Source organism: Drosophila pseudoobscura, chromosome 4, assembly GCF_009870125.1.
Source record: "Drosophila pseudoobscura strain MV-25-SWS-2005 chromosome 4, UCI_Dpse_MV25, whole genome shotgun sequence".
Lineage (NCBI taxonomy): Eukaryota > Metazoa > Arthropoda > Insecta > Diptera > Drosophilidae > Drosophila > Drosophila pseudoobscura.
In genome coordinates, this window is record NC_046681.1 from 24,995,946 (window position 1) to 25,019,132 (window position 23,187).

The 23,187-nt window shown below is 47.2% G+C and overlaps 2 protein-coding genes and 1 long non-coding RNA gene across 16 annotated transcripts; 1 reads left to right on the forward strand and 2 right to left on the reverse strand.

Annotated features, from left to right (window-relative positions):
- Positions 1–195: 195 nt before the first annotated feature.
- On the reverse strand, positions 196–10,663 carry fusl (transmembrane protein fuseless). Of its 5 annotated transcripts, none has more exons than XM_001356784.4 (7): positions 7,435–7,668; positions 7,111–7,318; positions 2,569–3,391; positions 1,978–2,415; positions 1,125–1,277; positions 874–1,057; positions 196–810 (listed from the first exon to the last, which is right to left on the reverse strand). In XM_001356784.4, the coding sequence occupies exons 3-7, from the start codon at positions 2,866–2,868 to the stop codon at positions 479–481; spliced, it is 1,407 nt and encodes a 468-aa protein (XP_001356820.4). In that variant the 5' UTR covers positions 2,869–3,391; positions 7,111–7,318; positions 7,435–7,668; the 3' UTR covers positions 196–478. The 5 variants fall into 5 exon arrangements, with proteins under 5 accessions (XP_001356820.4, XP_033236179.1, XP_033236181.1 ...); XM_033380288.1 differs by having other exon boundaries at positions 7,111–7,190; positions 7,338–7,668; XM_033380290.1 differs by lacking the exons at positions 7,111–7,318; positions 7,435–7,668 and adding an exon at positions 10,586–10,663.
- On the forward strand, positions 8,368–12,232 carry LOC26532004 (uncharacterized). Of its 10 annotated transcripts, none has more exons than XR_004469311.1 (4): positions 10,868–10,882; positions 11,320–11,507; positions 11,771–11,984; positions 12,054–12,232. It is a non-coding gene; the product is annotated as an uncharacterized lncRNA (long non-coding RNA). The 10 variants fall into 10 exon arrangements; XR_004469314.1 differs by having other exon boundaries at positions 11,403–11,507; XR_004469312.1 differs by lacking the exons at positions 10,868–10,882; positions 11,320–11,507 and adding an exon at positions 8,368–8,384.
- Positions 12,233–13,144: 912 nt separating this feature from the next.
- Positions 13,145–21,769, reverse strand: FASN1 (Fatty acid synthase 1). Its single transcript, XM_001356785.4, has 5 exons — positions 21,226–21,769; positions 14,420–21,162; positions 14,260–14,355; positions 14,040–14,183; positions 13,145–13,970 (listed from the first exon to the last, which is right to left on the reverse strand). The coding sequence occupies exons 1-5, from the start codon at positions 21,458–21,460 to the stop codon at positions 13,857–13,859; spliced, it is 7,332 nt and encodes a 2,443-aa protein (XP_001356821.4). The 5' UTR covers positions 21,461–21,769; the 3' UTR covers positions 13,145–13,856.
- Between the last annotated feature and the right edge of the window lie 1,418 nt (positions 21,770–23,187).

The following is a 23,187-nucleotide window of genomic DNA, read 5'->3' on the forward strand; positions in this document are numbered from 1 at the left end:
TTATAAAGTGAAAGATCATCCCCCATTGCTTTATATATTTACAAAGATTTATTCATTTCATTTTGCGCTATATGAAAATACGAATAATGTACAGTATTTATATTCGTAATCGAATCGGAGAGTGTGTGATGGTGCTGTCGTCACTACCTTTGTGATATTTGGACGATATGTATATATATATAGTAAAGTCGAAACTGCAGTGAAAAAGGCCAGTTTCTAAGTGACTGCCTAAAGACATTATTGGTTAACTTTTTTACAGGTGTAGGTAGTTGGTTAGGATAAGGATTATGAGTAGGATAACATCTAAGATTAGGCCTAAGTCTAGGGCTTAAGGCTACACATCTGACTCTTAAGTAAGCTCGTTAAACGTGAATTATGCGCGATTTAAGATTAGGCTTAGGCATTTTAAGTGTACAACTAGTTTAACAGCTAGACATAGAAACGATTTTAACGGTAACAAACAAGTCCGTATCCGGATCTAAACGATCTGAACGGTGGCATGTGGCTTCTCGATGAGGCTGCTCTGCGCCTCCTTATCCTTCTCCGCACTCCTGCCGAGCGTCGCGTGCTCCGGTTTCAGGTAATAGTGCGGCGGCGGATGAGATGCTGATGGTGATGATTGCGCCTTTTTGCGGCGCTCTCGGAGGAAGTGTAGACGCACATAGTTAATAGGAATGTCGACACTCTCGGCGCCAGTTCCGTCGGCATCAATGAAAACCCCGCGCACCAGGATGGAGTTGGAGCATTTGAGTGCGGCCAGCAGCAGGAACGGTATGATGTGTGTTAGCCAGAAGCTCATCAGTCGATTGTCTACGGATGACACGATCAGATTAAGCAAAGGTATGTAGTTTTACATTGGAAAAATCCCTTTACCTGGATATAGATACACATCGAGTAGATTCCAGATACCGCGCCATGCATTCACCGCCCCAAAGAATGTCATCAGATAGTAAATGTCGCATATGATCAGCTTCAGGATGCCGCTTATCCGACGACACACGTACCGCATCAGGGGATGGATGAGAAACGTAACAAAGACGGTCAGATATCCAATTAGCTGCACAGAGGAAAAAAAACTCTTAGACAGATGCAAAATGATTTGGCTAAGAAGTGTTTTGCCATACCAGCGATCCCCACGCCGACTTGGCCTTGTCCTTGGGAAATAGCGTCAAGTCGAAGATGCCCCAGACACCGCGCCATGCTATGACCACCAGACTGCCAATGACAAAAACCGAGAAGAGTGTGTCCAGCACATAGAGGCCAGGTTGATGGAAACCCTTCAGGAGAAGAAACGAGAAAAGGGAAACACAATTTAAGGATCAAATCACAAATCTATACTTTCCGGGATACACATACTGGTATGTTTATGTTAATGATGTGGCGTTTTTAACAGAGTATCTATAGAGTACTTTGAGTAGTATCTATATCGACTCGTCTATTGATACTGAGTACTTAGAACAAGTTACGTAAAACACGGGCAATTCATTTCATAAGCATTAATAGCCTTTTAGTTGCCTTTTTAATTTAATGAACTAATTTATTCAGACTATAAAATATTTAATTAACGATCGTAAGTACGATCGTAACACCTTGACATAAGTAAGTAGCATATTAAACTGAATTTTTATGATATTTCGTAATTTTTTTTATACCCCCAAAGTGTTTATTATAAAATTTTCTATTAGTAACCATCTTGGACTCCATAGAGTATATAAATTCTTGATCAGCATGTACATATAGCCGAGTCGATATAGTGAAGTCAGATTTTAAGAAGCCTTGCAACTATAAGTTGGCTGCTGTGATACAAACAATGCTGGTTGCTATGAAACGACCAGCGGTGGCTGCCGTGCAACTATCAAAGCTGTGGAACTGTTAAAACAGGCTTCTGCGTTGTCAGCTCTTTATAAGAGCATCCGGATGGGATAACTGGGAGTTTGTGTGTGGATGGAATTTTAAGTATCTTCAGGATTCACTTACGGGTATTTTGAACATGGTGTCCACCTCGAAATAGTCGGTTTTGTGGTCCATCGTTACCGTGTAGGGGGCGGCGCCCAGGTTGCGGAGGGTGCGCGTGGCGACCAGGAAGATGAGGGCTATTGCCGTCACCACGGAGACGATGATGAGGGAGTCGACGCTGGTCAGCCAGTCGCAGAGCATCCAGGCGCCGCGCCACATGTTGACACAGACAATCCCGAATACGGCGGTGTAGAGCCGCGAGACAGCGTAGTAGGTGAGGCGTCGCTTGTCCGGGTGGATATGCTCCTTGAAGAAGTTCTGGGTGATGGTGAACACGAAGTGCCCCACACCGCCGATGAGAAAGGAGGAGAGCGCGGAGAGAGGCAGGCTGCTCGGGAAAAGGAAAACTCCCATCAGCTCCCAGGTGCCGCGCCAGTAGGCAATAACGCAGGGCGCCACCAAAAGTTCATAGAGATGGAAATATTTTCATATAATATTTTATAGTATTTTTCGATATCGCGATATATGTATGTGTACAATGTTTTCTGTTTCTAATTGTGATGCTGATGCTATTGGGGGTAATTAATAATAATAATAATAATTAATAGTTACCACCAGGCAGGAGAGAAGCATGTCCAGTAGCTCCAACAGGAGCTCGTGCAGGTTCCGGCGCGGCGCTTCCGGCATGTACTTCTCGCAGTGCATCGCTGTCTGGCCATGGCCTTGGCCATGGACATGGCCATGTGTGTGGATGGGCAGGTGGGGATGCTGGTGCTGCTGCTGCTGTTGATGGTGCTGTAGGAGCTGCTGCTCCGACGCCAGCGCCGGGGATTGGCAATGAGATTTCTGTGGCTTGCTGCTGACGATGATCGGCGTCGGCCCTGCCGCTGTGCCCATGTCTGTAGTCAGCATCGCTGAACCGAGCCGAATCAAGCCGATCCTCTGATCTGATATGCTCTGCTCTGATGATGGGTTGCTTTGCTTTGATTGCTTTAATTGCTGAAAATTTCCACTCCGGATATGTTTGCCGGGCTTTGCTGGTCCTGCGCTCCAGCCGTAAGCGTATCCGCAATCGCAACCACAACCTGAACGCGGCGAGTGCTCAACTGTTTTCGCAATGGTCTCGGGCTAGGCGGTCCGTGAATGAGGCCGTGGGCATTGTGTTCATTGCCAGCTCCGTCCGGCTGACAGAGAGAGAGAGAGAGAGAGCCCCGCTTCAGTGCCACAGACTGGTCCTCTCCGGGTCTGTGTTACCGTGGTTGCATCGCTGCTGCTGCTGATGATAATAATCTGGCACTGATAATTACTCGGTCTGTCTGTCTGTCTCTGGACAGTCTGTCACCTCTCCCTCTCTCCTCCGACTGTCTGCTGTTGCATAATCCAGGTCCACATTTACATCAACGTTCAAATCCGCATCCACCGGGCGATTGGCTCTCTGGAAATGGAAATGTAAAGAGTTGTTAGAAGATGGGGCCGCGCTATCCTTATCAATATTTAGTTTTCCCATAAACATGGTATAGCAAAGCAAAGAAAATAGTCCTAATGGGTAGTGTACTGTAAAATAGCTTATAGAACAGATAGTTCCCATAGATGTGCGCTTATCAGATTCACATCAGCCATCCCATCCCATCAAATCTGACTGTTTCCAGTATGCACCCGACACGTAGAAATGGCATTGTCTTGTTGCTGGTATGAGTATGTACTGTAGAGCTCGTATCACTAGATTACAAGTATACAGGGGTCCCTATTTAACTACATTAACTAAAAAGTACTTAAGGGATGACCTTATAAAAGAAAGACTCTTTGTTTCTCTGTTAGAAAATGATAAGAACTTTAACTGAAGAAAAGGCAATACATACAAAAAATGTTATTAATCTATGGATGGTTCTACAACTATTATTTTTGTTTCATTGTTTCCCTTGGCAACCCTTCCATGTCCTTCCAAATACTCCTGATCCTAACCTGAAGGGAAATATATACAAATCGTATTTCATCATAGTGCTAAGCTTGGAAATCCTTTATTGTATATGAATATAGTATAAAATATATATCCACCATAAGATATATAAAGTCTGTTTGCCTCGCGCTCTTTTAGATGTCAGATGTCCCACATCCCACATGCCGCATTTATGATGATCACCTGAGACGAAGCTCTTTTACTGATAGCTCAACGTCAACATGACAATCTGTGCGTTGAGTGGCCCTCCAGCAGACACTTAAGTCCGACGCTCCTGACTTATCTCAAGTGACTTAATAGATCCAATTTAGGCACATCCAAGAGCTTTGATTAAAACTAAAATGCCACCGAAACAAAAAGCGAAAGTGATCCCGCACACGACTCAGCGGAGACATTGACAGTGGCCCCACGGTCTTGAACTCCTCCTCCCCACCTATGAAGAGGTCAGGGGCAGACGCCAAGCAGGGGGTGGGAAAGGGAAGAAAAGGCACTGAAGAAAATTATGATGCAATATCTAGGTGGGGGAGGGATGGGTGGGGATGCTTTATTTTGATCTCATGTACTTGTAAGGAAATATTCAAAGAATTCCATTCCAATATACCTCAACTAAAGTGCTTTAATTATGTGATTAAACTTCTATATTTAGAATATCCCTCACTGTCGAATGTAAGTGAGCAAACCCATTAACTTTGTACATTTTCGTTGTGTTTGAGCTATAGAAATTATTCAGTTTAAGTGTCCGGATATGATCAGGAAATGTATTTAAAAATTTTGCATATAATTTCAGTTTTTAAAAGAGAGTATAGCCAGACAAGACTGACTATTAAAAAAGTTCAGTTATTGAAAAAGATCATCAGTTGAAGATATCTACCAAATTTTTCCAGTGACTGAAAAGCTCTTCCCATGAGTTTTGATGCCTAAAAGATTTTCAAATCGAATTAATTTGAATACTCGTAGATCTGGTTGTTAATAGAGTTCAACTATCAAAAACGTTTGAGTGAGAACCTTGTTCAAGCATAAAATCATTTCAGTTTGATTCAATTTTGTTAGTTTATCAAAAGAAGCTGAGAATTGTGTTCAAATAATGCCTAAAATTAACATTAATATATGTATAAAATATTCCACAAAATCGTTAATATTACAAAATGATTTTCATTACGTGTGAATGAAATATATTCGCCAGTGATTTATTTCATCAATTGCTCACTTGACTGTCTGTCCCTCTTCTCAATTATGCATCGACTGAATGGCTTTACCGCTAATTAAGAGGAACTCTCGCCCCCTTGGAATTAGTGCAGGATGTTTGTGATTTTCGTTTTCGTTTTTGGTTTTGTTTTTTTTGTCTGGACAACGCGGCGTATGTGCGATAATTAAACACACGACTTGCTGGGGGCCTCCGGCGAAGGTCTCAGCTGCTGGGGAGGCTGCTGTAGCTGCAACTGCAGTTTGGGTCAAGCGCATTCACATTTAAATCAAAGTGGTGGACCCACTGGCTAAATAGATGCCCCGCGGAGTGGCTCATTGAGGCAGCGGCCGCCCAGCAAGACTTCCTCGTTTAGGTACCGCATGTTGATGGCTGGATCCAATGGATTGCATGGATAGATGGATGACTATATATACTCGTAAATTATATCTGGCATACGCATATACAGATTAGAGGAGAGAATGAGCTTTCAGCAGCGGCTGATTTCAAGTTCAAACTCCCCAAGTGGGCCAAATGACGTTTCAATGCAATGTCAGTAAGGCCCATCCTCCAATCCCCATCCTTCAATCCCCATCCCCATTCCCATCCAAATCCTCCCTCTTTGCTGTACATTGTACTCCAATTAAGTCAGATAATTGACAAAGAACGGGTGACAATTCAAATGCCAAATTGGACGCTGAGCAACGACAACGACTCATGCTCAATTTTTCGCAAGGTTCTTGATAAGTCTCCCGACTTACGAGTTACGACTTGGCTGGCTCTTCGAAGCTAATTAGGTTTGCCAACAAATATATAGTCTCAAGCTGTATCTTGTGCATAGAAAGATAAGAGCCATCCATCCTAAACACTACAATCTCCCGAATTGCCTCGTTTTACGGTCTAGCTGATGTATCTGGAAATGATTAAAGGTTTACGATTCCACGAGTGATTCAAAATATTTGTTGTTCGAAAGCATTTTCAGGTGTCTGCGAGGTGCCGACTGCGATAATGGAAAGAGTACATCTTTTACAGCCTGGTTTTGTTCAATATTTACTATTGCCATTATCAGCATCTAAGTGCTATCTTTGGTGTCATTGTCAGATTGAATAACCGCTTCTATGCGATCTAATTTATGTGTCTGCCACAAAGAAATATTAGAGAACGGGCAAACATTTGATACGAAACGAGCATCTTTTGTGGCAAACTGAAGAATATCATTCGATGAACTAAAGTATTGTTAAATATATCTAATTTCAATGTTTGAATCCTATCTGAATTCCTGTCGTTACCCAAAATGTGCCGTTCCTGATATCTATTTGCACATCTATCGACTTGTCTGTATGTATATGTATATACTTTTATAAGGTCTCATTCAGTCAGAATATATTATGGTCGTCTGCATATGGAGACGAATATTTATAGAGGTATAGATTATATCTATTAGGTTCTTATCGAACTATGAAAATTAATTGTGCCTATTTTATAAAGATTTGATTTGAGTTAAGGGACACAGATTCAATTTATATGATACAAAACATAGAACTATTTCCCTCCCATATTTTCCTCAACTAGCAAAATATATAAAAGTATTCTCTTGATTGTTATGAGCCGCTTCTGAGGTGAATGAAAATTATCCCACTAATAGTTAGGAATTCACCCCGACTTTATTGATTGTGTTTAGATTTTCATAGAACCTCTTGCAGAAACGAACAGAAATGGGCCACGACCAAATATAATTCTGCACTAATCGTTGAAATCACTTTTAAAATGTACAAATCAATTTACTCAGATTAGATAGAACTTCCGTGGATCATTAATCGTTATCAACTATCGACTGACAATTCATTACAACATCATCTCTGAGCGGAAAATGCGTGGACAGCGATAAACACAACAAAACAAATACACACGTCTACACGCATACGCACACGCACACGCACCCGCCTCCTGTCACACTCACACTATGATACTAGAAATGTAATAAATTTATGCAAAAGCAAAAACATTGGTTTACCGTTTCAAATTAGCAGCAGTTTTTGCTTCTGCTTCTGCTTTTCTGCTGCTGCTGCCGTTGCGGCGTTGTGGGTGCGTGAGCTGAGCCGAGCCGAGAGTGCAAAAGAGAGCAATAGAGTGCGATGAGCTTTTGGTTTTTTATATGTTTGTTTTCCCGTTTGGATATTTTTTTTTTCTTTTTGGGCGAGGGGGTTTGTTGTAACGCACGCCTAAATTAAAGGAACATACATTTATGATTCGGATCAATTCGGATCTGGTTTTTGCGCAAAAACCAAAGCGAAATCTCTCCTCAAGCGCTGGAGACTGGGAGAGAACACACACGCACCGGAAATGAGCGGCGGGACTTATCGTATTTTCGATATCGGTTACGATTGGGGTTTCGAGTTCGATTTCGTTTGACCGTTAGTTGTGGATGTTGAGGTTCGAAGAAGTTTGAGGTTCGAATGCGCGTAAGCGACTTCTGGCGCTACTATATATACAAATGCTTATAGAAATCCGCTAGACTAAGCCACACAAAGGCACATTACAAACAGACACACAGATACACACTGTCTCAGATATACACGGGCACCGTTGCAATCTAGTTTATTTGTACGGGTATACGTACGGGTACGGGAGCACGGGCACGGTACGGTTGTTTGAACTTTTGCACGCTTCCCGTACAGCAGAGGACAGGCAGGCAGGGCAGACGCGTTCCTCTGATCGCTCGTCAGTCGCCAGTGGCCGCAGAAACTGAACTGGAAGCTGGAACCGCGTCTGATTTAGGTTTCGGACTCGGTCTCGGACTCGGACTGAGTGGAGAGGGTGACATATTTCGCACTCATATGGCGGCCCCAATACCGCTCGAAATTGTGAGGTCGTGTCAGCTTTTTGGATAAAGCCGTGTGCCACTAATCTCCCGAGATCCGACTATTCCGAGCTTGGCGCTCAATATAAAACGCGCTCAGTGCTGATAGCGATAGCAATCTGTGATTCTCTGAATCAGATCTTCGAGTGTCGACCGTTCTCTTGATTAGTTTTTGCTCGATCTTTTTTGAGATTTTTGTCCAGCACTTGTGAAACTTTCCGAAACTGTTTTCTATTCTTGGACAATTTTGAAATGATTTTTCGCGCGAGCTTTCTCATTCAGAGTGAAATGTGTTGCGACAGCTTTTCGTTTGGATATGGCAGCACTAGCACCCAGTGCCCTGGTAGTGGGTCAACTAGGAACTGTCTTGCAGGTGTCTCTGCATTACGTTCAATTCATAAATTCCAGTACAGACGAGACGGATCAAGGTTAGTGCAGGTTGTTATCTGTACAACAGTTTCCTGTAAAATCTACCTAATTTGCATTGGACAGCCGCGCATGGCATGTCTTGTGTTCCATTAACTATTCAGAGTGAGAATTAGATCACAATATTGGGTCTTTGTATTCGATACTGTGTCGGCGATGTGCGCATCGGGGTTAAAGCCTCAAAACTGAATCAGTAAACAGTGTTTTTTGTTTTGTGATTATTTTATAATTGGTGGCAGATGGAGGCAGGGGCCACAGTCGAAAGCTAGTAAAAATTTGAAATAATTCGCACTTAATAACTCATAAAAACGACTCAGTTGCATCGAGTGCAGGTCTATAAATATTCAATTAAGCCTGGGAACTGGACAGCCGACAGCCTGCCACTACACGCTTTTCTTTCCCTGGAAATCGGATCGATAATTTATGCGTGAATACTTAATTTTAGATAACAATATTTGATTGAATATTGCGATGTGATTTGATCAATGCGATTGTGCAAATATATAAATTCAATTAGCTAGCGGATCAACAGCACGCTGACAGCTGAAGATTTATATTGCAATTGATTCAAAAATTCCCGTCTCTCACGAAACTAATTAGTCTCTCGGATATCGGATCACTGCAATTGGCATCCCTGAATAGATTTGGGGCTGGATCTGCCACATCTGCAAGATTTCTTCAATAACAAACAGATGTGTGCCTATTTGGAGTGCCACTGAAGGTCTCTTTGTCTGATTATCGGAAACGTGGGCACAGATAAGTCGGGACGGGTAAGTTTATGAGTCGATCGGGGTTTTTTTGTTTGCCGATTGCCAAAATATTCCTAATGCTTATTTAATGTCTAACCTTGAATTTCCCTGATTGAGATTGCACCAACCAAAATAGACTCAAGAAGGTGTCTGGGTTCTTGTCTCTCGGTTTTGGTCAATCACCAAACACTGCGGTAAATTTGATGATATATTTAATGCGAGGCGTAGTTAAAGAGTTTCGATTTGTTTACTGGGAAACATCCCCCAAGCCGGGAGGCCGATATATATGGTCATATATACAAAATATCTCAAAATATAATAGAATATTTCAGATAAACTTTAAAGGATATACATCCACTCATGGCTACCTTACCTATCTAAGGAAAAACTTATAGAACTACTTTCATTGCACCATCGCAGAATATGCAATAGGGTGATGCTTGTTAGCAAGCTCCTTCTGGGGATTACTTCTGGGGCAGGACAATTTCTCTGTTCCCTCAAGTCCTACCTGCACATTCTTCCCTTTTCGTCTGAATTTATGTATCTTTCTTCATCTTTGTTCTTTAAAAATGATCCTGACAATGATAACGATCATATATTATCCTATAATAATCACCTTTGACATACCCAGAAATATTCACTAATTATTGCTGCTATTATTTACCAATTCTTTAACTGTCGAATTTGTAGTTGCTTTCGTTTTTCTCCTCCTCCTAAGCTAGTTCAATTTTAATAATTTGAATACATATTTAATTCATTTACAACAAAAAAAGTAGCCCCTTAAGTTCCTGTTGGCTCCAGCAATCCGGCATTTGATCATAAATCAGATCCGAACAAATAAAGTAGTTTATATGTTATGGCAAACATAATTTGAAACAAACTATAATAGAAATAAACCTCAAATATAAAAGGGCATAAAGTTCTCAATAAATGATTTCAAAACGCATTCACTTAAAAAAAATTCATTGAAAAAATGGTGGAGAGCCCAAGCAGTGCCATGAAGAAATAATCTTTTAAGAAAGTTAACCAATAGCCAAATTACAGCTTTATCTTACCAACTTTCCTGATAACGCCTATCGAAAAACCGAAAAAAGTTCGGGAACTATGGGGCAGGCGAGGCAGCAGCACAATGGTTATACGAAACACCTTTAAAGCCGGTCACAATATTACTAACCTACCACAAAATAAACATACTTCAACTAGGGATCTATTTCGGATTTGGTAGCGCTTTTGGTTTTTCTGCCGCGGCCAGACAGCGCAGCGTGATATTCCAATGTCAATCGCTATACAGATTTCGGTCAGATCGGTCAAACCTAAGTATATGCAAATGAAACGCGTCCAAAGATCACCAAAAACCAACGCAAACCACCGATCACCGATTGTTTTTAGTTTTGCTGGATTATTTATTAATATTATTAATTAGCTTAAAGACGCAATAGAGTAACGATATTTACATACGACTCCACTCCTCCGATTCCGTCGCGCGTTGTTCAGAAACTGAAACTGAACGTTGCCAAATATTTATACTACTCCACTCCACAGCATAGCACAGCACAGAGAGGTAGGCGCCCAAATCGGCGGCTGGGCGCGTGCTGTTATCGCCAGTGGCTGTGCCAGTGCCCATTGCTGATAAGGCTACAGGCGAGAGGAATATGAGAGGTATAAATATGAGTTCTACTATGTATATACCACTCCGTTAAGTTGTTTGACTGGGCCACTTTGCTCCGCCACGGCGGCGATTAGAAATTAATGTAAATGATTCCCAGCCCAAACCGATTTTCATGTGTATTTTTCCGCTTTGTCCGCCCACGGTTCTCGTTTTCGGCTCGTTCTCGCTCTCGTTCTGGGCCAATTCCTATTGTCTAAAACGTGCTCCTATCGAGGAATCGCGAAAAACACAGACATAAAGGCCAATCAGGCGTCGTTGCCGGGTCATAAAAGTCTCGAGCAATGACTCGCTATCGATGCCGACGATCCAGCGGAGCGGGTTCGCACTTCCCAGCGTTTATAGTCGCGTCACATCTTGTTTGGAATTGCAAGCGTTTTAAGTCGCCATGGATTTCAAACGCACGCAAATCAAATTTTAGGCGTTTTAAATCGCTCAAGAGTCGCTATTTGCCGAAGTTTTAAACGCGATTATACATATCTTGAATATTTATTTTAATAAAACTATTTACGAGAACTACAGCAGTCAAATGTGGTATCCAGACTATTTTGTTTAAACACCTGGTCTCGGAGACTACAATACTTAGAGGCATATTTCCCAAATAGTAGCAGCATGCTCTCCTCAAAAACCCAAATAAACATATTCCCAACAAAAAAGTAAACCTAGTAACCCATGCCCGATGAAACCCCAGTTTTCAAATTTTGATTTGTGTAAGAATACTAGAAAATATCAGTCTACCAACGGGAGCCAGCCCGACAACATCAACACAAAAAAACAACAAAAATGTAAAAAATTTATTTTTTTTTCGTACCAGTTTTGTAAATATGTAAATAATTCTAATTAGTTTTAAGTCTAAAGTGTGAATTTAGTTTTAAGTTTAACAACAAAAAAAAACAGTGTATGTATGTCTTAATTGTATGTATTTAAATAGTGTTCAAATTCAAAATTCAAATTCAAATGCAAATTTTTTCAGTCCTCGGAGTCGAGCAGAGCATACAGATGAAGGAACAACAATTAGGGGCAGTACAGCAGCACACACACCTCAGGAACAGTACGCCATTATTCAGCCACAACCAACCAGCAATTCAGCCCAACCAGCCCCAACAAATCAGCGATCAACACAATGGAACATAAAACAACCAGAGAACAAACTACACATAAGAAGCATTCAAGCAGTGAAACTAATGGTAATTGTTTCACCTCAGAAAACTGCGAAAATACGTTTTCCATTTCATTTTGTGCAATCCATTTTTAAGATAACCGATGACGACTTGGAAACGACTTGGATTTGAAGTGTGGAGTAGGCCTACTGGGGATACCACGTAAAAAAAAAACGCGCCCAGATCTTTACCAAATGTTGGTGGTGTGGAAAAGAGTTCATTAAACTGTCCAAATATAAACGTATAGTACGAATAAATAAAGAATGACCAATTCATTTGCGTTGTATTAGTTATTGGTCCACATTTGACAAATATTCAAGAAACATTTCTAATACAATAATCACAAGAAATGGAGAGCCTACTTGATTTTTATTTTGTTGGAAAAAGTACAAAATCTTCATAATTTTGGTTTTTTGTTATGTGGAGACGCGACTACTTGATTGAAATAAAAGTTGTTTTTAAACATTGCAATTTAAAAGCATTTTTAAAAGAAAAGCATGGAAAAGCAAGCACAAATCCATATATGTTTTCGAAAAAAGAAAAGGAAGGAATGAATAGGTTTGATTTCTCTAAGCTACTTTTCCCACACTATAATCCACTAGTCTAATTTCCATTGGGTGCGTAAAAATGGCTTCAAATGTTACCAAATACCGATGGCCGTTGTCTATCGAGAATGTACGTACTATTATTCGTGTTGTTCTGTTGTGCATACATTTTCCGCAAGCCCATAAATATGCTTTAAACTGTCGAACGATTAAAGTCGCTCCGGAACCTTCGGCCTAATTTATACGCGATTATAGTCGCTTGAAAGCACCTGAAATTGTTGTGAAAATCGAATTATTTTCAGACGTTTTTAATCGTTGTTAAGTCCACATGGAATACTCGATAAGAGATTTTCGCTTTAGGTCAGGCGCAATCGACAGCTGACAAAAGGTTATTGTGCCTTTTAAAACTTCCGATCCGACCCAATCCGATGACAGCCAGCAATCAATCTACACACATAAGTATATGCACTCACAAATGAATTTAAATATTGATATACATATATGTACAATATGTATTTGTACCCAGACAGAGGCACGGTATGGAAATAGCTAGAATATTGGTCATTGCGTGGAAAAATATAATAATATATCTGGTCTCGCCCATCTGAAATACAGAAAATTCCCTGAATAAAACGCATTCGATTTCCATTAAACTTTAGTATGGTGTAATTTTAATATCCACAATATTCATGAGTGATCAATTTTTGGGCGATTATTTTATACATCAAGAGAAAGATAACAAATCTCGTGTGTGGTATTAGATCGAGGAATGAATTTCATTACATGCGCGACTACAAACTGTAGGCTTACGAGCTAGGAATTTAAACTAGAATATACGTTAGAGATAGAGCATATAAGATATATTTGGTAAGTGTGGGGACATCTAGTGGCCAGCTCTCAAGGAATGTCGCTTCGCGGGTACTACTGTACTCTGTGCACATAGCTTTAAGTGTGATTTTAAGGTGGATCCCATCCACTCAACTGCCCGGAATCGCAGCGTCTGTAGACTGAAATTTTGGACCTATCGTCCACAGGCGCTGCAAGACGGCAGTTAAGGTTTAAGGAACATCCGATCCGAGATTAGTTTTATCTTTTGTTGCTGTGCGTAAATGGTTAATTCTTGGATTACTGATATTGGGAGAGAGCTTGCGTTTTCTTGCGACTCAACAACGTAAATTCATTCACTAAATAGGTGCTAACTAGATGCGATGTGAGAGATTTTTGTGGCTCCACATTGCTCCTTTGCTGCAGCGAGTGGGACACGAGTATTGGATGTGTGATGCGGTGATGCCTGCGGTGTGGTTTATTGGTCTGCCACATCCACAACACTCTTATGCTAATCCTTTACTTGGATCTACTTGAACAGACGCTTCAATATGCTCTGGATGGTCGTCAGCGACTGATCCTCTATGAGGAACGTGCGATGGTTGCCCTCCACAGTGTGTACTTCGACGGGTTTTGTGCAGACCTAAAAGGATAAATCAAAAGTTACATTTTGTGTCCCAATTTTATTTGCAATTGTTGTATGGAAACCTACCTCTTTTAGGCGATAGTCCTCATCCAGCTTTGCAGAGTTTTCTGTGGGCTTGACCAGAGTGACGTTAGACTTGAGCTTCAGCGTCGGCTTGTAGCTGTCGGCCAGCTCCAGTTTCTTGTAGAACAGAGTAGCGGACTTCCTGATCTGTTGACCGATAAAAAAAAAAACAAAGAGAGTTCTAAAAAGTTCCCAGGTTATAAAAATGTGTCTGCTTTCTTACCGTCTCCACGGGCTGTGTGATCTCCAAGCTCATAAGCTCGGCAAATTTCTCCAGTTTTTCCTCCCATGTGGGGATCACCAGAAGCAGTCGTACCAGCTATAAAGGGCAATGAAATGATGAGTATTCCTCCATTTATTATCTAGTGTTCCTCTGGACTTACCGCCTTGTAGTCAATGTTGGCCAGGACAATGCCAAAGTAGGCCAGACCGTAGCTCTGGTTGCTGTTCGCGTCGTCGGCCGTGTAGCGCTGCTTGAAGCTGCTCGTGTACCAGTTGACGTAGGTGGGCGCTCCGTCCAGCATGATCACGTTGGCTACTTCGTTGGTGTCCTCCAGGATGGCGGTCATAACGTAGGTGAGCAGGCAGCCAAACGAGTATCCGGCTAGCTTGTAGGGTCCCTTGGGCTGAACTGTACGGATCTGTTCGATGTAGAACCTGGCCGCAGCCTCAACGGAATCGACGGGGACGGCATCGGTGAACTGGAGTCCATAGGCAGGCACCTCCAGTCGCTTGGCCAATGGCTCCAGTGCGGACGCAAAGCCTTCGATGGGCGAAATGAAGAAGATGGGCGTCTGCTTGCTGTTGGCCGGCGCCTTTGTCTCCAGTCGCACAATAGCCTCTGTGGGTATCAGTGCCGTGGTGAACACCACCTGCGTTCCATCGCCCAGGGGGCTGGTTGTGCGCGAGGACGGGTTCGATGTGATGCTGGTGGCATCTGCTGGCGCACCCGATCCATTAACAGCACCGGCGGCGGCCGAAGCTGTTACAGGTTTCGTATCGGCTCCACCATCCATTTGCTTGAGAGCTCCAAATGTCAACAGACGGATCTCTTGGGCGGACAGCACAATGTCAAAGTTCCTTTCCAGAGTCTGCTTGATCTCGGCACTCATCAGCGAGTCCATGCCCAGATCAGCTAGGGAGGCGGCATCCTGGATATTCTTGGTGTCGCGCAGACCCAAAATGTTGGCGATGGTCGCAATCAGGCTGACGCCGGCCGACGAGTCGGATTTGCGCTTCTCGGCCACCACCATGGATGCCACGACGGGATGCGGCTGCTGCAGGAACAGGTCGATGGTTTGCAGGCAGGAGGGCATGCGCTGGGGCAGGGTGCCTCCGATGACGGTGTCATTGTCACCGAGATTCTCCAGCACCAAACCGGTATCTCCGATGGCTCCCCACTGGATGGCTGTGCCGGGGAAGCCGCTCACCTGCCTCTGCTCGCAAATCCGCTCCATGGCAGAGTTGGCCAGGCCGTAGTTCGTTTGGCCGATGTTGCCGCGGCCGCAGGACACACTGGAGAAGCAGATAAAGTAGTCCAGCTCCGTGCACGTGCTACGCGAATATTGGTCCAACCACTTGGTGGCCGTCACCTTGGGATCGGCCACCGTCTTGAAGTCCTTGGCAGTCTGATCCTCGATCAAGGCATCCCTGAGCACGGCAGCCAGATTGAAGATGCCTCCGACCAAAGCCAGCTTGTTGCTGTTCTCCAGCAGCTTCTTGGCCCCAGCGGCGGTGGTCACGTCGCTCGTATCGATCACTACCTTGACGCCACGCTCCTCCCAGCGACGGATCATCAGACCCTGGTAGCCGGTCTTCACGCCCGACCGAGAGGTGAGCACAATGAAGCGGGCACCGCGGGACACCAGCCAGTTGGTAAGCTCCAGGCCGAAACCGCCAAGACCTCCAACCAGGATGTAGCTCTTCTCCGGGTGCATGTAGGTGCGGGGAATGGCATTGATGAGACGCGCCTTTGGCTTGAGAGCCTTCTTGCCGGCCTCCTCGTCGCGCACCTTGATCACGACTTTGCCGATGTGCTTGCCGGAGGCCATGAACCGGAAGGCCTGCTCCACTTGCTGGTCGTTGAAGACGGTCGTGGGCAGCGGCAGGACAGCACCGCTCTTGATGCCCTCGGCCACCAGGGTGACGACCTGGTTCTGCATCTCCTCCTCGCCCTCCATCACGCTGTCCAGCAGGATGCCGTGGAAGGAGGTGTTCTTGAGGAAAACGGACATGCCCAGGGGGCTGTTGTTACTCAAATCGAATTTGCCAATCTCCAGGAAGCGTCCATTGAGACCCAGGCAGCGAATGGAAGCCTGCAGCTTCTCCTCGGAGAGGGAGTTGAGCACCAGATCCACACCGCGCCCTTTGGTCTCGCGCATCACTAGCTGCTCGAAGGAGGTGTCACGGGAATTGCCAATGTGCCGCTCCTGCAACTTGGGGAATCGCTTCAGCAGGAACTCGCGCTTCTCCTTGCTGCCGACGGTCGTGAAGACAGTCAGACCATGAGCCAGGGCCACCGAGATGGCCGCCTGGCCCACTCCTCCGGATCCTGCATGGATGAGAATGCGCTCGCCCTTCTTCATCTGTCCGCGCACCACCAAAGCGTAGTAGACGGTGGAATAGACGCAGGGAACGGTGGAGGCCTCCTCCATGGTCCACTTGTCGGGTATCTGCCACATCATACGCTTGCTGGCCACACAGGTGGTGGCCAGCGACTTGGCCGGCACCATGGCCATGACGCGACGTCCCTGTGTGTCGCGTCCGGCAAACTCCAGTCCGAGAACGCAGTCCTGTTCGGCGAGGTCTCCGGGTAGGGCATCGGCGGCCAGTTTTCCGGATGTCAGCATCACGTCACGGAAGTTGATCGGCGCATAGTAGACGGTACAGGTCTCCAGGTTCTTGTCGGCCGCGACGGCAGTGTCGCCCTTGGCCGCTTCGATCCACTTGAGCGACGCGAGGTCGCCCTTGACCAGAGCATTCACGTAGGCATGCTCCACCTGGAGTGTGGCCTGTTGGGTCTCCAGCTTCAGGTGGCGGAAGGTGCCCCAGGCGCCGCCCTTTAGCACATTCGAGATGAGGTCCTTCTCCAGCTGCTTGCGGTAGAGCGGCGCAGTCAGGGAGAACTTCTCCGCCTTGGCGTCCTGGACAAACACGAGGCGCGCCAGCTTGCCGCCGTTCTCGTTCTTGATGCAGGTCATCAGGCCAACTGCACCGAAGAGCTCCTCACCCTGGCACACCACATACACGTACTGCTCCTCCGTGGAGGCTGTGAGAAGGGCCGCCTTGAGGTCATCCACCCACTGGAAGTTCTGTTCGGTTACCTGCACGACCACAGATTTGCGTGTCTTCAGATCGATGGCACGGCGGGCCAGCACCAGGACGCGGGTTGCACCCAGACTCTGCTCCTGCACGACCACCAGTCCAAACTTCTCGAGGAGCGCACGTCCCGTCTTCGTGTAGGTGTTTACGGTCTCCTCCAGGATAAGGAAGCCAGTCTCGCGGATGCTGGCAATGGAATTCTCGAGGGTCTTGGTATCCGGCCGGGACAGCACATCGATGCCAAAGACAAAGTGACAGTTCTGCTCTACGGGCTCCACGAGCACATCCTTGGACACAACACGCACCCCCGAGTCGCCCAGGGCGGCCGTAATGGTCTCCTCATTGTTGTTGGATGTTACCACGGCCACATCGCCGGTGAGGACGGGCTCTCCTTCGATGATCTGCAGCAGCCGATTGGCCACCAGGACATCCGGATTCCGTCCATTGGCCAGCTCCACGCCCTTGAGCTTCACGGCTCCGCTGGAGTTCTCGATAATCAGTTGGATGGCCACATCCAGGGCGTGCAGGCGCGCCTTCTCCGAGTTCTCGTGGAGCTCGCTCGCGTTGATCTGCGGCACAAAGTGGTAACGCTCTAGGGTAGGTGGGGCCTGGGTGCCCGGACGACGTTGGGCCAGAGTGGCCTTGAGGCCACGCAACTCCACGCCGCCGCTCTTGATCACATTGATGTCGCTGTACCAGGAGACGGGAAGGCCCGTTTCGGTCTGCTCTTTCTCGGAGAGAGCGGCCAGCAGCTCCAGATGCTTCACGGGATTCAGGACGGCCTTCTCGATGCGCGTGGGCAGATAGAGCTCACGGAGGTTCTTGCTGAGGATGCTGAACTGCAGCATGGTGTCCATGAAGCTGATCCAGTTGTCCACCCACTGCAGCTGGCCGGCAGAGGCCACCGTGTCCGACTTGACGATGCCACGGAAGATTCCGCCGTAGTCGTAGCCGCGCAGACGCAGCTCCTTGTACACATCATTGGTGGCCAGCTCCTTGGCAGCCTTGCTTGCCGTTTGGGGCTCCAACGGCAGCTCCTCGTTCTCAATGGACTCCGGGATGGTGATCCTGCCGGACACGGCCAGGCTGCCGCTCTCGCAGATCTCAAAGGCTCCAGTGCCGTCGAAGAAATTGATGCCAAACTTCACGACCGCGTTCTTGTTGAGGATGGTGGCCCGGTGGAAGACCAGGTTCTCCATCACGACGGGCGTCTTGTGGAACTCGCCGCCGCGCATCTTGGCAAAGGTCATCCAGGCGAGCGTCATGTAGCCCGTGGCCGGGAACAGGATCCTTCCGTCGATGGTGTGGCCGACGAGGAAGGCGTCGTCCTCCTTGGACAGATCCACCTCAACGATGGTCTCCCCGGAGGAGGTCTCCTTGCCGAATTTGGCCACCAGCCACTTCTGGGTGTGATCCCAGCCAATCTTCGAGTTCAACATGGGGGTGCCACGGCCCACGGGATAGCTGATAGGACGCACCAGGTTGAGAACCTGCGGCTGGGCACCGGCAGCGAAGAGCTTGCCCACATTCGTGAGGAAGAACTCCACGTTGTTCTCGTGGCCGCGCTTCACCAGACTCAGATTGGTAGCCTCTGGGCCCAGGGCGCGCTTGAGGATGGCCTGCAGCAGGCCGTGAGGCGCAATCTCAATAGAGATGGCATTCTTGGGCACATGCTGGAGGGCCTCGTGGAAGAGCACCGGCGACAGCAGATTGTTCACATGATAAGCGGCCGACGACTGCTTGGCCACTGGGGTGCCCCACGCCGATTCCGGGATGCTGGTGCTTACCCATCGAGCGGTGCGGTTCTTGGCATTTGGGATGATCTTCTCCAAGCTCTTACGCAGCTTCGGTCCGGCATCGGCAATGTACTTGCTATGGAAGGCATAGCCACTGGAGTTAACGGCCTTCGCGAAGACGTCCTCGGCATTCAGTTTGACTACCAGCGCCTCAATGGAGGCCTCCGGTCCGGAGATGGTACAGTTATCCTCGCTGTTGTGGCACACGGGGAAACAGTCGGCGGGCACACGCTTGTGCGCCTCCTCCCAACTAAGGCCCACGGCTGCCATTTTGCCCTTAGAGAGCTGCGTGTCCAGGATGCTCTTGCCACGCCAGTAGGCAGCCAGCACGGTCTGTTCAGGAGTGAAGCAGCCGTCGGCATAGGCACATCCCAGCTCGCCCACAGAGTGTCCAACGATTCCGTCAGGATGGATTCCCAAAGAGCTTAGCAGATCGGTAAGGGCCACCTGCATGGCGGCAATCGAGATGAAGGAGTTCAAGATGTTCTCGAAGCTCTTGTCCGTGGAGCGGGTGAGCACATCGATCAGATCGACGCCTTCTGGTTTCAGCACATCCGCGCAGCGTTGAATGGTCTCCGCGAAGGCATCAATTTGCATCAGATCCTTGGCCATGCTGGCCCACTGGCTGCCCATGCCCGAGTACACGTACCAGACGGGCCGCTTCTCGTCCGTGAACTCCAGCACCTCGCGCTGGAGGGTGCCCTTGCTGCTGCTGACCACGCCGTAGCCGCGGTAGTAGTGCAGCGGAATGGGCTTCGAGTGGATGTCGTTCAGGAGCTGCAGGTACTCGTCGTCATCGGCATGGCCGGCGGCCGACTCCAACAGCTGCTCCACAGCCTCAAAGGTACGGCCAGATGCCAGGACCACCTTTGGACCGCTGTCACGTGGTGTGAGAGCCTTGGGCTTGGGGTTCGACTTGAGGATGACGTGGGCATTGGCTCCACCAAAGCCGAAGGAGTTAAGACCGATGATACCGCCATTCCAGGGCAGGTTCTTGTCCACCACCTTGAGACGGCCATCGACCAGGCCATACAGATCCGGATTGGGTTTGTTGTAGTGCAGATTGGCTGGGATGACGCCCTCCTCCATGGCAATCAGGATCTTGGCCACGGAGCACACACCAGAGGCAGGCTCTGAGTGTCCCATGTTCGACTTGACGGATCCGATCAGCAGGGGACTGGTGCGGTTCTTGCAGAAGAAGTCCGTAATGGAGTTGACCTCCTGGGGATCACCGACCTTGGTGCCAGTGCCGTGGGCCTCCACATAGACCACGTCGTTGGGGCTGAGTCCGATCTCCTCGTACGTCTCGCGGATCAGTCGGTTCTGCATGCTGCCAATGGGATAGGTGATGCCCTGCTCCTTGAACCCGTCCGTGTTGGTGCGCACATTCAGGATGGAGGCGTAGACGCGCTTGGCCTCGGAGACGCGCTGCAGGAGCAGTACCACACAGCCATCGGAACGGACATAGCCGTTGCCGGACTCGTCGAAGGCCTTGCAGCTACCGTCCTGGCTCAACATGTTCAGGCGTTTGAACTGCAGCGACATGGTGGGCTTGAGGATTAGCCCAGCTCCGGCCACAATAGCATTGTCGATCTTGCCCTCGCGCATATCGGAGAACGCCTGCTCCAGGGCGTACAGGGAACTGGAGCACGCAGTGTCAATGCTGTAGCTGGGTCCCTTAAAATCGAAGGTGAAGGAGATGCGATTGGCGAACATGGCGCGGGCACATCCCGTGAGGCCATAGCCATTCACGCGATCGGCATCGCAGCACCAATGCTGCTCCGTCTCCGAGGTGGAGACACCGATGTAGACGCCAGTGCGAGAGCCTCGTAGATCGGTGGGATTGAGACCCGCATCAATGATCGCCTCGTGGGTCAGCTCGAGGAGCATGCGCAACAGGGGGTCCATGCATTCGGCCTGCTTCTGGTGCACGCCAAAGAACTGCTGGTCAAAGTTCTCCAGATCGCTTTCCTTGATCTTGCCCATCCTATCGGGCAGTCCATAGAGACCTGTCGGTGTTAGAGATCATCCTTTAGCTGAGAGATCTAGGGCTGGGAAGAAAGACTACTTACCGCGCTCCCAGCGTCTGGGATCATCGTTGACCATGTCCACGCCATTGAAGAGATTCTGCTTGAACTCATCAATGTTGGAGCTCTCGGGAAGGCGGCCAGAGAAGCCAGTTATGGCGACCTCATCGTTCAGCACGGGCTGACGCGGCACATAGTGTCCGCCACCCAGGTCCAATTGGGGAGCGGCACGCGTGGCGGGCTCGGCGGTGATTACTTCTTCGGCAAAACGGGCTGGCATCTTGGGGCTGTTACTATTGCTGTCGTTGTCCTTGTTCTGGTTATGATCCTGGTTCTGGTTATGGTTGTGCGTGTGCGAGTGGGAGGTGGAGGTGCTCGGTGTTATCTGCGTGTCGTCTGGCTCCTTAAAGGCGTCAGGTTGATGGGAATTCTGCTGCTGCTTGTTGCGACGACGGCGACGGCGATTGGCTCGGGCACTTTTGCCGTTATTTTGGCCACTGGGAGAATGATGCTGCTGGTTTTGATGATTGCTCTTAACGGCAACAGGATGCTGCTGGTCCACGGCTTGCAACAGGTTTGAGTGTGGCGTCTGAAAATACGAGTATATATGAGCAAATGAGGCGATAGGTCTTTGGTAAACTAATGCCATTTTAATCTCAGAAAAAATGTCTACAAAACTGAGGAAATCAAGAGCTACTTGTTCAAGTATGTAAATCTATTTGGCGTGTATAGAAAGTCTCTTTGCCGCCGGCTTAGCTTATGGAGTATGGGACGCCCTAAGAGTGAATTTTTGAAGGCTCAACTCAATACTTCAATCATTACATTCCCTTCAAAATTTGATTTCACGAAAAATGCATAGCATACCACAAGGTGCAACTGTTTAATACAATATCAACCCTTTGATTGGTAGAGTAGGTATTTTTTGACTTCGAAGAACTCGAAATATTTATTTTTTGTCAATTTTTAAATGTCTAACAAAAAGCCTGCTGAGTCATGCTGTTTTTTATTTCTCTTAACATTTATTCAATTTTCCACAAAAACTGGCGGCAGAACTGTGGTGCCTACATAACAGGGCAGAGCTGTTAAGTTTTTGCAGAAGCTGTTAAAGCTCTTTGGCGTTTCGATGGAAAGCTTTGGACAGCTGAGAGCTCGCTCTCGCTCTCCCCGAAGCTAACGCAGAAGCAGCCGCCGACGCAAGCCGTTGTACCGGTACCGGTGTCTGTCGCTTCCAGACAGACGGGCAGCAGCAGACTCTGGGCAGCAAGCAGGCAGGCAAGCAGTGGAAAGTTAGTATAGACATTACAAATCAGGTGATTTCTGGAGGAGCTTTTGACGCGCATGTGGCTGGCCGGGCTGCATGTTTGTTATGGGCGGCTTTCTAGTGTTGTGGCGTGATGATGCGATGCCGCAGCCTAACAGCAGCTGCCAGGGGCAACTTGTGGCAGTAACAGTAACAGTGCAACATGCTTTGCGTTAACATAGGCACAGCTCCCTCTGCCTCTCTCTACGCTCTTCATATTTCTCACGCAATCAATCCCCCTAAGCACAATACAAACACAAGCTGCTTTCTCATTCGCCGAGAAACTCGTACGATGTGCAGAAGAATGATTCAACAAAAGGGAAAGAAGTAAGTGACGAAGGCAGTTCTGTTGGCGGTCGGTCGGTCTCCCCCAGAGCGTCGCTAGAAGAAGCGGAAGAACAAGAAACAGCGGACGCCCGAAAATGCTATGTTGCTGCCGGCAAACGATGGCAAATCGGCACACTCACCTTTGTTGGTAGGTAGTGTGATAGTGAGCGAGCGAGAGAGAGAGCTTATCGTTTTTTCTGCTCATCTAAAGCATTTTGATGCTATGTTTATGTTTATACCCCTGCATCAGGTATTACGATTTTTACTAGAGGTCTGCAACACTTAGAAGATGCCATCTTCTTACTAAGGAACAGTACAACATATGGGATAGCGCGCAGTCGTAATATATTTATATCAAGCGAAGGTATTAAAGTGTAGAT